General features: G+C 46.9%; 1 protein-coding gene across 5 annotated transcripts in view; it reads right to left on the bottom strand.

The window, feature by feature from the left end:
• Positions 1-12,269: 12,269 nt before the first annotated feature.
• Positions 12,270-15,934, bottom strand: part of CELF6 (CUGBP Elav-like family member 6) — a 29,471-nt gene continuing 25,806 nt past the window's right edge. For 3 of the 5 annotated variants that reach the window (XM_043470999.1, XM_043471001.1, XM_043471002.1), the window contains 4 exons: positions 15,763-15,843; positions 15,533-15,676; positions 14,704-14,858; positions 12,270-13,886 (listed from right to left, as the gene is read on the bottom strand). In XM_043470999.1, the coding sequence (XP_043326934.1) occupies positions 14,731-14,858; positions 15,533-15,676; positions 15,763-15,843 (353 nt within the window). In that variant the 3' untranslated portion in view covers positions 12,270-13,886; positions 14,704-14,730. Of the gene's footprint in view, positions 13,887-14,703; positions 14,859-15,532; positions 15,677-15,762; positions 15,844-15,934 lie in introns of those variants that run through there. The other 2 variants (XM_043471000.1, XR_006269929.1) reach the window with 2 other exon arrangements.

Consider the following 15,934-nt stretch of genomic DNA (forward strand, 5'->3'; position numbering starts at 1 on the left):
TGCGGAGCGGAGGACGGCGCCTGCGCCGTGGGTCGGGACCGGTGCGAGCAGAAACAAGAGGCGCCCCACGGGTCCGCGGAGGGCCCTCTAAACAAGACTTTGGGCGTTTGGCGCCTCCAGTGTTTGGGAGGACGGAGCAGGGAACGCAATCCCGGCTCTTTCTTGGAGCCAGCGCGGCGGATACAGATTGAGAAGGTTACCCTGAGACTCAGCTGACTCCAAGAATCTCTAGTTTATAACACGTCAGGGTCTTTAAATTCTTAAAACATATCTTTTGCTCCCCTGGTAGCTGTGATAGGCTGGAAAGCACTCTGGCCCTCTATTTAGACAGTCTGGGTTCAAAGCTTGGTTTCGGCACGTACTGATTGCTCGGGCTTGTACCAAGACTTGTACTTTCTGGATCTTAGTTTTCTCATCTGTAAAGTGGGAACAATGATGTCTTTTTAATGGGGCTGTTGTGATGAGGAAGAAATGTAATGGCGTGTCGAACCATATGAATGTGCAAAGTATTTGATCCATTATATCTTACAAAACAAATTTCATATGGTTCAATCTAACACATATAATTTATATGCAGAGTACATCATGAGAAATGCTGGACTGGATGAAGTACAAGCTGGAATCAAGATTGCTGGGAGAAATATCAATAACCTCAGATATGCAGATAACACCACACTTATAGAAGAAAGAGAAGAACTAAAGAGCCTCTTGGTGAAAGTGAAAGAGGAGAGTGAAAAAGTTGGCTTAAAACTCAGCATTCAGAAAACTAAGATCATGGCATCTGGTCCCATCACTTCATGGCAAATAGATGGGGAAAGAATGGAAACAGTGACAGACTTTGTTTTTGAGGGTTCCAAAATCACTGCAGTTGGTGACTGCAGCCATGAAATTAAAAGACACTTGCTCTTTGGAAGAAAGGTTATTACCAACCTTGACAGCATATTAAAAAGCAGAGACATTACTTTGCCAACAAAGGTCCATCTAGTCAAAGCTGTGGTTTTTCCAGTAGTCATGTATGGATGTGAGAGTTGGACTATAAAGAAAGCTCAGTGCAGAAGAATTAATGCTTTTTAACTGTGGTGTTGAAGACTCGAGAGTCCCTTGGACTGCAAGGAGATCCAACCAATCCATTCTAAAGGAAATCAGTCCTGAATATTCATTGGAAGGACTGATGCTGCAGCTGAAGCTCCAATATTTTGGTCACCTGATGCGAAGAACTGACTCATTAGAAAAAATTCTGATGCTGGGAAAGATTGAAGGCGGGAAGAGAAGGGGATGACAGAGGATAAGGTGGTTGGATGGCATCACGGACTCAATGGACATGAGTTTGGCTAAACTCTGGAAGTTGGTGATGGACAGGGAGGCCTGGCGTGCTGCAGTCCATGGGTTTGCAAAGAGTCAACATGACTGAGCGACTGAACTGAACTGAACACATATAGAGTAACCAGCAGAATACCTGGAACTAGGATTTACTTCACAAATGGAAGCTGTTAACTGTGGTTGTTGTGATTGTTGACCTCAGACATGGCCAGACCTCCTTTCATCTTTAATCAGAATTGGGTGTCTTGGGGCTCCCCACATGCCCCTCTTTTCCATCAGCACTAATAGGGAAAGGTTTATCTCTTATCTACTTACCTTCCTCATTCCCTCTTTTAGCAGCCATGAAATTGAAAGACATTTTGGTACTTGACAAAACTATGACAAAGTGTGAAAAACCTTGACAAAGCTATGACAAACCCAGACAACATATTAAAATGCAGAGACATCACTTTGCCAACAAAGGTCTGTATAGTCAAAGCTATGATTCTTCCTGTAGTCATGGACAAATGTGAGAGTTGGGCCATAAAGAAGGCTGAGTACCGAAAAACTGATGCTTTCAAACTGTGGTGCTGGAGATGACTCTTGTGAGTCCCTTGGATTGCAAGGAGATCAAATCAGTCAATACTAAAGGAGATCAACCCTGAATACTCATTGGAAGGACTGATGCTGAAGCTGAAACTCCAATAGTTTGGCCACCTGATGTGAAAAGCCAACTCATTGGAAAAGACCCTGATGCTGGGAAAGATTGAAGGCAAAAGGAGAAGGGGGCAACAGAGGATGAGATGGTTAGATAGCATCACAACTCAATGGACATAAGTTTGAGCAAACTCCAGGAGACAGTGGAGGACAGGGAAGCCTAGTGTGCTGCAGTCCATGGGGTCACACAGAGTTGGACAGGACTTATCAATTGAACAACAGCACGCATACACAAGGAAGGCTTTGGTCCTGAGTGATGTGAACACATGACATATCTACTCCTCCTGAGCCGACTTCAGTCATAATGTTCCTAGTGACGTTTTTTACATTTGAATATCCTTGGCATCTCCCTTCTCATTCTCTCTCCCTTTCGATGCCCCTCCTCTTCTCACCTGGCATCTCAGCTTGTGCTCCAACACTGTCTTCATGTCAGTTTGTTACACCCATTTTGTATAATAACTGAAAAAAGAGGAATATAAAATAACAGGACTTGGAGCCTTAGTCACAGAGTGTAGAAGTTCAGAGTCGCTGGGGAAGGAGTTGCCTCTGCTCCCTAAAACAACTCACCAGCAAAGGCCCCGGAACAGCTTTGGAGAGCCAAGTATTCGTGGGAGTGTTTGAACAGAAGCACTTTGGGTAAGCTTGGGAGGTCTGTCCCCATGAGTGAAATGTCAAAATCCAGTATTCCATAACCTTCCAGGACTTCCTCTCTTTACTTCCTCCCATCTCACACCACTAGATCTTCTACTCATTGTGAATCACGTGAATCTCAGCTGGCTCATACTTGAATCATCTTTTCCTGTCTTCACTTCTTTTCCCAACCAGTCTAGATCCTGTGGTCAGTTACTTTAACCACATTTTTGCCAATATGCTTGCCCTTTAAAATCACAAGCAGCCATCTGCCTTCTCTATTCTCCTGTCCTAAATCTGGATAAAGGAAATCATCCAGTCCTGCAGCACTGAGCTAGTGAGTGGACACTGTTTTGTTAGTCCAGCCCATGAGCCCTATTCTTTGGGAATTAAAATTTCCACACTGACTTTTCAGATCTGCAGTCCCCAGGACCAGGCTTGTCTTCTGTGGCCTCTGGCATCCCAGCTGCAGTTTATCAAACTCTGAGTGGATTCCTAATCCAAACTGAGCTAAGCCAATGTTCTCTCCTGGGAAATTTGGATTAGGGCTGAGAGACTATGATTCTAACTGAACTGGTTTTTTGAGCAGAAGAGATATGAACTCATAAGTCATCCACCATCCCAACTATTGGGTTAGCCAAAATGTTCGTGTGGTTTTTTTCATACCATCTTACAGCAAAACCTGAATAAATTTTTTTGCCAACCCAATGTTACAAGGAATGGAGAAAGGCTATCTCAGAGAGATAATGAAGACTGGAGAGGCAGAGACCAGAAATCATGAGACAGCTCTTTGGTTCCTGAGGATATCTCAAGTCCTTTCTCTTCCTTCCTTCCTTCCTTTTTGGCTGTGCTGGGTCTTTGTTGCTGTGCATTGGCTTTCTCTGGCCGTGGTGTGCCAGCTTCTTGTGTGGTAGCTTCTCTCGTTGCAGAGCACAGGCTAAGTAGTTATGGTGTGCAGGCGTAGTTGCCCCGTGGCATGTGGAACCTTCCCAGGCTAGGGATTGTACCCGTGTCTCCTGCATTGGCAGGCAGATTCATAATCACTGGACCACCAGGGAAGTCCTCCCAGGCCCTTTCTAAGGCCCTCTGACCTTGGAATCTATGAGTCACCTTTATCTAGAATAAATCATATAAGGAAACTTATCTTGGACATGATATAGAGTGACAACAAATTCACTGTCTCCTCAGCTATGCCCTGAGTGTACAGTCCTTCTACACATCAGCTCGTGCCACCACCCCCCATTCTGCTTCACAGAGAAAATAAAGTCAGCGTGGAGGAATCTGGCTTATTGTGCAGCCCCCTCCAAACATTTGAATCTCCCCTACTCTTTCTCAGAAGTAATGAAGTCTCTCTTCAAATCTAAGCTAATCCTTTCTCTTAAAAATCCTTATAATTGGTTTTTCACTTCCTTTTGTCTCTTTGGGAACTTTGCTCCTTTATTTACATTCCTCTTTCATGGATAGTCAGCTTTGCCTCTCTCCTAGTCTCTGATCTCAGCATATAAGCTTGATCAAGTAGCCCAACCTAAAAAAAAATCCAATTTTAATCCCACACAATACTGATCATTACACCACCCTTTTTCTTGTCTTCAAGCAAGCCTGTAAGTAGTTTACACTCTCCATCTAGTGTCATCTTCCTCTCCCCCAAACCTCTACTGAAACCATTCACCAAAGTTACAGATGACTTCTGAACTTCGAAACCCACTGGAAAATTTCAGGCTCAACAATAATTTGACCACTGATGTCAGTTGACATCCATGATTAGCAGTCCCTGCATCCTTTCCCTCTGTTGGCTCCTGTGGGCTGTGTTCTTCCAGTTTTTTCCCACATTTCACATGGCTCCTTCATGACTGCCTTAATAGATTTCTTTTCTGTCATTTACCACTTGTTGTTCAGTTGCTGAGCCATGTCTGACTCTTTGCAACCCCATGGGCTGCTGCATGCCAGGTTTCCCTGTCTTTCACTATCTCCCAGAGTTTGCTCAAACTCATGTCCATTGAATCGGTGATGCTGTCTAACCATCTCATCCTCATTCACCATTTAAATAATTAAAAATACAGTTCAGTCAACACCCATTTCTCATTTCATCACTCTTTCCAGTGACCTCAATAACATCCACCTGAAGCAGACCCTGATCATCTGGGGCTTTGCAGAATCTCATTACCCTTCCTGTGTTACAAGTCTTGGAGGTAAGCAGAGCCTGCCTTCCATGACAGACGCTGAAAAGATTGGGTCTTTGCTTTCCCAGATCTTTGGCAACTAAGACAGAGGCATGTGACCTAAGTTTGGCCAAATAGGTCCCAGGAAAATAGCTTCTGGAATATATGATTCCGAGAAATAGAACCATGCAGAATGCATCCTGGTGGCAGTGGCCACTGTACTCTGCCCTGTGCTTGGGGGTTGTAGCGGTGTGGGTTTGGGTGGTGATGATGTCCAGTGCCCAGTGGTGATGACAATGCCAATATTCTCACTGGGTTGGTCTATTTTGGCCTTTGCTCTGGTGGACTGGCCTCCAGTTGCTCTCAGTTATTTTTCAAACTTGCATGTCCTCCTTGGCAATCCCATGACCCACCCAGTGCCCTCTCAAGAGATGGCTTCTCTGTTTAAATTGTCCTGTGTGACACGCTGACTGCAGGTGACTTGGACTCCCGAGTATTGATCTCCATTCTTTGCTTCTTGCTTTTCCAGTTGCCTTTTAGACAACTCCACTTGTATGTCTCACAGGCAAACTCATCTTTTCCCTCTCAATCTGCCTTTCTTTCATATTCTTAGCTTAGTAAATAGCACCTGTGACTTGTTCAGCCGGAACTCAGAGAGGGAAACATCTTAGATTTCTCCCACCCTCATGTAAACAGAACCAATTTTACCTCTTAATACATCTTAAATCAATCCCTCCTTTTAAAAAAAATTATTTATTTACTTGGCTGTGCCAGGTCTTAGTTGCAGCATGCAGGATCTTCAATCTAAGTGAATCTTTCTGAAACCCAAATCTGATCATGTCATTCCTCTGTTAAAATTCTTCAATGGCTGTTTGTGGCCTCCAGGATAAAATCGGTACCCTTTCCATGCCTCTGGCTCCTATTTGACCCTCAGCACTCCCTCACCTGCGTCCTATGCTCCAGCTAGGTCAACTGACACGTTTTTACAGACCATGCAGGATGTGTTTTTACACCCTATGACTCCTTAGTGGGATTGACAGTTCCCGAGCCACCTCTGCTACCTCCCTGCTTCTATCCCAGAGATGATACATGACCCAATAGGCCATGTGGAGGACTCCATCCCCCTGACCAAAATGACTAGTTCAGGTGAGGCTTTGTGACCTAAGTAGAGCCAATCATAACCTTCCCCTTAAACTTTCTTGCTTTTGAGGCCATGGTGCCAGGAGCGCATGGGACTGAAGCTGCTGGAACCCAGCTCTCTATCAAATGGAGAAAGTGCATTTATGGCAGGTAAGAGGATGGGACAAAGAATGAAGAGAAGCAGAGCCCTGAGAGATGAAATGAAAGAGGTCTGATGACATTTGTTTGAGCCCTTGAATTCAGTCCCACCTGAAGTTATTAATAGCACTACACTTCTCAGCTACTTTCTTGCTTAAGCTGGTTTGTGTTGGTTCCTATTGCTTGTAATTCAGCCAGTCCTAATATACAAATGGAATGGCATGTGCAATCAACAGACTCTAGAATGTAGAGCTGGTAGAACTGAAGTGGAGACAGTGTGGGGCTCTGACAATCGTTGAATGGGAAGTTAGAAACCCCTGTTATGTGGTATCAAGTCAGCTGGCTAAATGATCTTCTATTTTATCTGGATCTTTGGGTCATGTATTCATCCTAGATGGAGATTTCAGGGACACCCTGGACAAATATCTGGATGTTGCAGTATACTGGCCTCTCACAAGATTTCTGGTAAGGTCCTGAAGTTTATCTGCTTCCATGCTAGTAGAACCAACCACAGGCAGCTTTGTCTAGAGTTCTTTTTTTGCCTGTGACTGGTTAGCTAGACAGCCAAGGGTTAGATAATCACGTGTGTTATAGATCATAAAAGCCAGATCCTCTGCCCCAAACTAAAATGAATGAGAACAAGGGTGGAGAGGTGGGATATCCTGCAGAAGATACTGGAGCTTAGGGTCTGGGAAGTTCTAGAGAAAAGGCCTGATCCTCCAAGCCACAGCTGAATGTGTCTTCTTTTTTTCTCCCAAATCAAATACTGTGTATTTTACTTAAAATTTAGACAGTCCTGGGGGCTCTGGTGTCTGGGGACCTTGGCTGTTAATCCTGTGGGAGAGAGTGAGGTGCATTAGTCACAAACCTGATGTGCCTTTCCAGACTCCCTCAGCCACCTCCTTCTCTCTCTCTCATAGCCCACCACCCCACTTCCACACTTGTGGTAGAAATGCCACGTGGCAGGCATGGGATCTGACCTCCCAAGCAGCCACCCAGGGGGCAAATGATGCACCTCAGAAATGCAGTGGTGTCAGCTCTCTGCACGGCGCACCTTGGCCAGTAGAAATCAAGCGATGAGAGGGGAACCGCTGGGAAAGTCCCCTCTCAAGTCTCCTCTTGGTAAACCCATCCATGGTGCACTTTCTCCTTGCAAACACTATGTGCTTCAGCACACAGTCTCATCAAGTCACTGGCTCTGTCCTCAGGGCTCATGCGACACAGTGGCCACCACAGGGATACATTGTCTTGCTTTGCTTCACATCTTTCCTCACCGCATCTCTTCTCCCCTCTCACTCTCCAGGGTTTCCGTCTCTCCAAAATGTGAGCCTCAGACTCTGCTTTCTAGAACACTTGGGTTAAGATATGGAGCCACAATCAAAGCCCCCATCCCAACACTGTTTGGGGTAGCAAGAATGTCCTGAGAGCACAACTGATTTTTCCAGCTCAGTTCAGTTCAGTCAGTTCAGTCACTCAGTCATGTCTGACTCTTTGCAACCCCATGGACTGCAGCACACCAGGCCTCCCTGTCCATCACCAACTCCTGGAGTTTACTCAAACTCATGCCCGTTGAGTTGGTGATGCCATCCAACCATCTAATCCTCTGTCATCCCCTTCTCCTCTTGCCTTCAATCTTTCCCACATCAGGGTCTCTTCAAACGAGTCAGCTCTTCGCATCAGGTGGCCAAAGGATTGGAGTTCCAGCTCACTTGCAGGAAATCCAGCCCAGATCTCTGGATTCCTGTCAGGGCCCCAGTGCCAAGAGTGCTAGGTCAGGCCATTTCTGGCCTACTCCCTAGGAGAAGCTGAGGCCAATTTCTCAGGCTCCTTTTGTGGTTCCCTACATAGTCTTCTGGGCACCTAAGACCTTGGGAAGAATCAAACCCAGGCTTGCAGTTTGCTGTACCTTCTGGGTCTCTGTGCTCTTAGGCCACTAGAGGGCAGGAGGCTGGAGCCTGGAAGTTAAAAGCCCCCTCTATTCAGTGGCATCCCACTCCAGTACTCTTGCCTGGAAAATCCCATGGATGGAGGAGCCTGGTAGGCTGCAGTCCATGGGGTCGCTAAGAGTCGGACACGACTGAGTGACTTCACTTTTCACTTTCATGCATTGGAGAAGGAAATGGCAACCCACTCCAGTATTCTTGCCTGGAGAATCCCAGGGACGGGGGAGCCTGGTGGGCTGCTGTTTATGGGGTCGCACAGAGTCAGACACGACTGAAGTGACTTAGCAGCATAGGTGGCCAATCTAAGGCCCTTTAGCCCAGGCTGCACTACTGTGAGGGCAGTTTCTGAAGCTAGGGCTGGGGAGTAAAAGAGTCCTAGTCTCTACCCTTTCTGAGTTTGCACTTGGCACAGACTTGGTCAGCCCTTTGTGGACCCCACATGACTCAAGCTCCAAGGGTGGTTGTAGAGTGTACATTGTCTTTGGGCTTCCTGAGCCCATGAGGTGTCTTCCTTCATGGGTTCTCCCAAAGAACACAGGGCTGTGTAACATGCTTGTGCAAATATATTGGCTGAGGGAGGCCCAGCATGGATGCATGTGTGCTTAGTCGTGTCTGACTAAGTCTTTAGTCTTTGTGACCCTATGGGCTGTAGCCCACCAGGATCCTCTGTCCTTCGGGCTTTCCAGGCGAGAATACTGGAGTGGATTGCCATTTCCTCCTCCAAGGGATCTTCCCAACCCAGGGCTCGAACCCACATCTCCTGAGTCTCCTGCATTGTGGGCAAATTATTTACTGCTGAGCCACCAGGAAGTGAGGGAGGCCCAGAGGCCCCAAACAACCTCTGAATCCCTACTGCATTTGGCTGTGTCACAGTACAGACAGGTATAGTCAGGACAGTGACTGCCCAAAGATAGAACCCAAGCTAGAAAAGATAAAGAGATTCTGAGATCTCCCTGACCTTCGTACCCTCTTTTGGAGGGTATCACATGCATGCTTTGCTCCACTGAGGCAGAGGTGAGACCCCAGGTCAGAGCACACAGCAAATCCAGAGCTGCTTCTGAGGTCAGAGATTGTCAGTCCCATCTTAGACCAAAGGTTTTTTCTCTCTATATCCAAGACACCCAGGTTGCATCCAGAGAGAGAGAGAGAAATTCCAGGAGCCCTTCTGAAGGCTGAAGACTCTGCCCATAGTGCCCAAGTTATACAGGTTCTCAGAGGGTCCCCTCAGTTCAATGTCCACTGTTAGACTCCCCTCAGGAAGGTTTTGGGGATGTGGCCTTAGTGTAATATGGACCATGGCCAGAGAAAAAGGAGCTGAGCAAGCTGATGATTGGCCAGAACCAGTGCTTCTGTGGTTGCCTTACTGCTGTCCTGAACAGTGCCTTGGGGCTGAGGCCTACAAGCCAGTACTGCTTAGGGATTTCTGACTATAAAGCTCAACATTCAGAACACTAAGATCATGGCATCTGGGCCCATCATTTCATGGCAAATAGATGGGGAAGCAGTGGAAACAGTGGCTGACTTAATTTTGGGGGGCTCCAAAATCACTGCAGATGGTGATTGCAGCCATGAAATTAAAAGACGCTTACTCCTTGGAAGGAAAGTTATGGCCAACCTAGACAGCATGTTAAAAAGCAGAGACGTTACTTTGTCAACAAAGGTCCTCAAGGCTATGGTTTTTCCAGTAGTCATGTATGGATGTGAGAGTTGGACTATAAAGAAAGCTGAGCGCCGAAGAAATGATGCTTTTGAACTGTGGTGTTGGAGAAGACTCTTGAGAGTCCCTTGGACTGCAAGGAGATCCAACCAGTCCATCCTAAAGGGGATCAGTCCTGGGTGTTCACTGGAAGGACTGATGTTGAAGCTGAAACTCCAGTACTTTGGCCACCTGATGTGAAGATCTGACTCATTTGAAAAGACCCTGATGCTGGGAAAGATTGAGGGCAGGAGGAGAAGGGGATGACACAGGATGATTGGATGGCATCACCAATTCAATGGACATGAGTTTGGGTAAACTCTGGGAGTTGGTGAAGGACAGGGAGGCCTGTCGTGCTGTGGTTCATGGGGTCGCAAAGAGTTGGACATGACTGAGCAACTGAACTGAACTGAGTCAGGGTTACTGGAGCATGAGCCAGCCAAGTGTTATATAGGTAATATATTTAATGGATTACATATATAGGTAATATATTATATGCATATGTATATGTATATATATATATAATATTTCTTGAGGCACTGAGGTTACGGTTGACATTATCACAGACAGGCCATTGTGGAAGCCATGAAGCTGAGTGGGAGGGGAATGGGCCAAATGTGACCTGTTGCTAAGAGAAACCACAAGGGCCAGATCCAGACTCAAGGACAAGGACTCGGCAAGATTCTTGATGATGGTTACTAGCTCACAGAGAGCAACCAGGAATCAAATCAAGTCGGTTTGAAAGGAATTGTGCAGAGACTTCTCACTTGACAGTCAGGGATCTGGGAAGACATAATCTCTAAGACAATGTTTAGGCCCAAACCCATGTCCAAAGGGGGCTGTCCTGATGGCTCAAGCAGTTAAAAAAATCTGCCTGCAATGCATGAGACACAGGTTTAATCCTGGGGTCAAGAAGATTCCCTGGAGGAGGAAATGACAACCCACTCCCGTGTTCTTGCCTGGGAAATCCCATGGACAGAGGAGCCTGGTGGGCTACAGTCCATGGGGTCACAAAAGTGTAGGACACGACTGAGCAACTGAACATGCACACACACGCACCATGTCCAAAGGGAGGAGGGATGCTTCAGTTCCAGAAGGGGCATCTTCTTGAGGATGTTCATAAAGGACAATGGATAAAGAAGATACTTTCCAGTAAGAAAGGACCTAGAGTAAGTAGTTTCATCGACCAAGAAACTCACTCCACTGTCCAGAAGGATGGATCTGCTATATGCTATGGATTAGTGACCATTGTTTCCTCTTCTAGTCCAAATTGAATTTTTCTTTTTAGTGGTTATCCTATTTACCTCTACTATTTCATATTGGTTATGCAGAGGTAGCTACATTTATCTTTAAGCCATAGATTGCAAAATCACAAGGCGTTATATCCAGACCTAATCAACAACTGCACATCACAAAGGGACGCTGCACTGAGGGTTCAATGAAGCAACTGGGCATGATTTGGTTTTGCCTCCCATTGAGAAGTGGGGGAGTGCAGCTTTTTGTTAGGTCTAAGAATATTGTATCGTTAGGCAGACATATTTTTGACACTGTATGTTTGTCAAGAAGAGTATATAGGTGGATTTTGGAATATTGTGGATGCACCTTGCTTATCTGCCCATCTTCTTTTCTTCTGAAGAGCCATTTCACCCTTCCACACAGTCCTGGTGAGCTTATGTGAGTCAATTATGGTGGCTTACTCTTCCACCCTAGATGTGGGCACATGTCTATTCTGGCCAAAGTTCTCCCAAGGTCTTTAGAGCTAGAACTGGTGAGGCCACCAAATAGAAGGAAGCAGAGTCAAGAGATGGAGACATCATCATTTGAACCCCTAAATCCAGATCCAGCCTAGATCCAGCCATACCTAAAGGCAGGTACATCCTTTGATTTATCAGTTTTGTAAGCCAACTAATTTCTTGTTGGCTTGCTTGAGTTGGGTTTCTGACACTTGCAACTGAAAGTGTTTGGACTTACACATGCACACACAACAGAGAAACAAACACATAGTTGTTTAAACTCATTAGACATTATATAAGTCTTCCATGAGCTTAGAGGGATCAGCAAGTTTTTTTAACTAAAGCAGAGGTCTCCAACCTCTGGGATCTAATGCCTGATGATCTGAGGTGAAGTTGATGTAATGATAACAGAAATAAAGTACACAATAAATGTAATGCTCTTGGATCATCCCGAAACCATCCCTCCTCCATCCGTGGGACAATTATCTTCCGTGAAACCAGTCCCTGGTGCCAGAACAGGCTGGGGAGCACTGGCTTAGACCATGCCTGTGCTCCAGCTCCTAACACAGTGCTCAGCACCCAGCAGTGAGGGGCCTCCATGCCTCCATGTGAATAGCTGTTTGTATGTGCAGATGTTACATATTCCCATCTGTGTCCAGGGTGCTTAGTCTGTGTGTTAGTATTGTGCTGGTGTACAGACACCCTTGACACTAGCTCCTCTCTCAGCTGGAAGTTACTTATTGGTACATATGGCACCTTATCTGGTAATGTTAGTTTTAATCCCATTCCCTCCAAAAACGAGTCAAAGACAAAGGAACAGGTGGGAACACATTTTCTTAGAAACTCTTATGAAGGAGGAACTCTCCCCCTGCCATGTCCTTCATTGTCTGATGTGACATCAGATTAGAGGCCTCCAGCCTCAGTAACATCTGGGGACCAGAGTGCCCACCACACAGCTGGGGCCCCAGACTAGTCTGATCCAGGTGTGTGGGGTGGAGCAAAGATTATCCTCCTAGGAACAGTATGTGCAAGGCCCTGTGGGCCAGGAAAGGCTGACCAAGGCAAGGTGAGTCATGGTGTTCTAAGCCGAAACTTTTGCCCATCTCACAGAAGCAGGCAGGAAGCACCACCATCGATCAGCTTTATATGGCACCCACTGGATACACAGACAGACACAGACAGACAGACAGAGCACACACCACTTCTAAGCTGAACACTGCTCACCATCTAGAAGCACCTCGGATAAGCACATGTGAGACACTCTTGCATAGGAAAGATGTAGTTTTTAAAGGAATGAAGAAGTATTTTGGCAAAACATCTACTTCCCTCCCAGGTCCTGGGTAAAGAGGGACCTCTAAATTCTGAAGCTTCTACAATATTGAAAATTATCCCCTTCTCTCAATGGCAGTATATACAGAAGCAAATCTTCCAAGTCTGTTGTCACAGCCCTCTATATATATCCTGAATCTACTTTACAGGTGGGTAGACTTAGACTTAGAGACGGAAGGTGGTCTGGAGCAAGGGGACACTGGGGCTGGCTCAAGGTGAGGGGAAACAGGAGGTGTCTCAGCTCAGCCCAAGGCAGGGCCTCTGTCTATCTGGACAGGGAAGGGAAAGACTGGGGTGGTCCAAACTCCCTTTCATCCTAACTGGGGAAGCAGAGGTTCCACAGGAAAGGCTGTCAAGAAGGAAAGGCAGGTTCCCACTCCTGCTGGCTTAAGAGGCCTTTAAGGGTGGCAAGGACCAGGGCAGGCCAGAGCTCCTTGTCAAGGCTTGTTCAAGGATGCTCTCTGAGTTTGGGGGCTGTGGGCTCACTGCCTTCCATAACTCTCTTGTTACCTGCTTAGGAGCATAGACCTCAAGTCCTTAGTTATTTTAAAAGGTGTTGGGGTGGGGTTGGGAGGTTAAGAGGGAATGAGACACAGAATAATCTTTCCACAGCCTTCCTCTGCCTAGGCTGGGGCCTTCAAGGGTCTTCTTCACCCTGTCTCCTAGGGATATTTAAAGGCAGCTTTTATTAGACTCTATACTGTTTCTTTTGTTTCTCTTGATTTTTTTTTTGTTTTTTTCTTTGTTTTAATTTATATATATATATATATATTCTTAAAAAAGCAATAGTCCTTTGGTCCCTAAACTCTAAGGAATGATATGATTTTGAAAGAAGTAGATCTGGGCTTCCTTTTGGAGAAGCCCTTGGCACCCCCTAGGCCATCTGCTGGTTCCCCTCCCTAGACAGTCACTCCTCAGCCAGCCCCAGCTGCCTTGCCAGCCTGAGCTCTGCATCACAGGCACAGAACAACCCACTTGGTGAAAACAATCCTTAAAGCGGCCTGAGCCCAGGTGTTGGCCTAGGGTCCACCTCCATCTGCGGCTGCTCCTTCAGGAAGGGCTGCTCAAGCATTATGTGCTTCTCTTTTCCTTTCTTCTCACTCTTCGGTTTCCCATGTTGGGTATTAATTGATAAGGAGAGAGAAAGGAGAAAAAGAAAAATGTCACTCTGGAGAGCAAGACAACTTGCCCCATCCGTGACATCTCAGGTGAGTGGCTGGACCTCAGGCTTCCCCCCTGGAGCCAGACTCCGGATTCTGGGCAGATCACCATGGCCCTGCACCCCCTCCCGAGGGCTCCCGGGAGGATAGTTCAAGTGAAGGAGGGTCTTGTGAACCTTCTGAGACAGCAAATCTCTAAAAGTCACAGGCAGCTGGGCTTGCCAGAAATCTAAGAGAGCTTGTCATCTTCCTCCCCATCACCACCAGTCCCCGTAAATCTTCAGGGCATTTGCTTCTCTGCTTATCTGCATGTTCACTGCCTTCATCCCAGCCCTGACATCCTGTCCTTCCTTTGCTTAAATTCTTCAGTGATTCTCCACCATCTTCAGGATAAATTCCGAACTCGTGGTCTTTAAGACCCTTCATGAGCTGACACAAACCTACTTTTCTAGTCTCACTCTCCACCCCTCTGCCCTCCCTACACAGGTCCCCATGACTATCTCTGGCATGGAATAAGCTCATTGGATCTTACTGTAATCATCTCTCCCAGGCTATGGGGAAAGAAATGATGTCAAGTTTATCTCAGTTCATATATGGAAGGAAAAAACAGCCCCAAACTGAGGATTCCTCCTAACTCCTGGCTCTTCTCACCCAGATTTTTTCAGACGTGGATGCCCTCAACATCCCAAAAGGATTAGCAAAGCTGAGAGTGCCTCTATCACTCAGGACGCATCTGCCTGGGGTCCACGAAGGACTCACCTTTTGTGGTTGGTCAGTAAGAGCAGATCAGTAAGGCCGGTTAGCATCCTTGGGCCTCTTCAGCTGAACCTTGAGCCTCTTCATGCCAATCTGAAAGCCATTCATGGCCTGAATAGCTGTCTGGGCACTGGTTGGATTGTCAAAGCTAACAAACCCTGGAGGGTAAGTGCAGAGAGGTTAGCTGGGAACTCTGCCCAGCCTCTTCTCCTCACCCCACTTAGGCCAATTCCATCAATCAAATACTCCTCCACCCTTCAGTGTTTGCATGTGCGTGTACACACACACACACACACACACACACACACACACACACACACACACACACACACACACACACACACACACACACACACACACACACACACACACACACACACACACACACACACAGACACAGGCTCATACAGACGTGGTCAAGTGGCCTGAGTTTCCTGTGATTCTTGGAAAGACAGGAGGTAATTCTGAGTGCGTGTGTTAGGTGGCTGGTGTTTCTCTGTTTTTTCCTGGCATGGAAAAAGCTCTCTCCCTCCACAGCTCCCATGCTGATCCTCTGAATTGCAGTTGCAGTTGGAGGGGATCTCTGACTCCAGACCATCCCCTCATCCACTTGCCCTGGCCAGATTCTGAAGCCTTCAACCTGGCTGAAGATCTACCAGACACCTGACCGTCCCAGGTGAACCTGATATAGACTTGTTCCTGGTCTGGGACCCTGCTGAGTGCTATACACTCAGTTTCTAGGAATCATTGACTTCTGGAGGCGCAAACTTAGGGTTTGTAGGGAGCCTTGTAATTAGGAGAGGGAAAGGTCCATGGATGGGGCTCAACTCACCAAAACACTTGCTCTGGTTTGTGGCACGATCCACAAAGACTTTGGCAGAGACAACGGCTCCAAAGGGCAGGAATGTCTGGATGAGTTCTGCATCACCAAACTCCTGAGGCAGGTGATAGATGAAGAGGTTACAGCCTTCCGGGCCTGGAGGAACAGCGGCAGGCTGGTTCAGGGGAGGAGTCCTAAGTCCAGCCCCACCAGGCCCTGATCTCCAGACCCCTGTCCCTCACCTTCTCTTTGCTGCTGGGGCAAGGCTGAAGGCTGCTGGGGAAAAGTTGTGCTCACTGGGGCATAGGCCGACGGATAGGCTGCTGGAGACAGAGGTGGGAGCGGGCAGTGACCCCCCAGGAGCCATCCCCCAAGCAGGACCCCATCTGCCTGGCCACTTTTGACCAATTCAGC

This window comes from Cervus canadensis, chromosome 6, assembly GCF_019320065.1.
Source record: "Cervus canadensis isolate Bull #8, Minnesota chromosome 6, ASM1932006v1, whole genome shotgun sequence".
NCBI classification, from domain to species: Eukaryota; Metazoa; Chordata; class Mammalia; order Artiodactyla; family Cervidae; genus Cervus; species Cervus canadensis.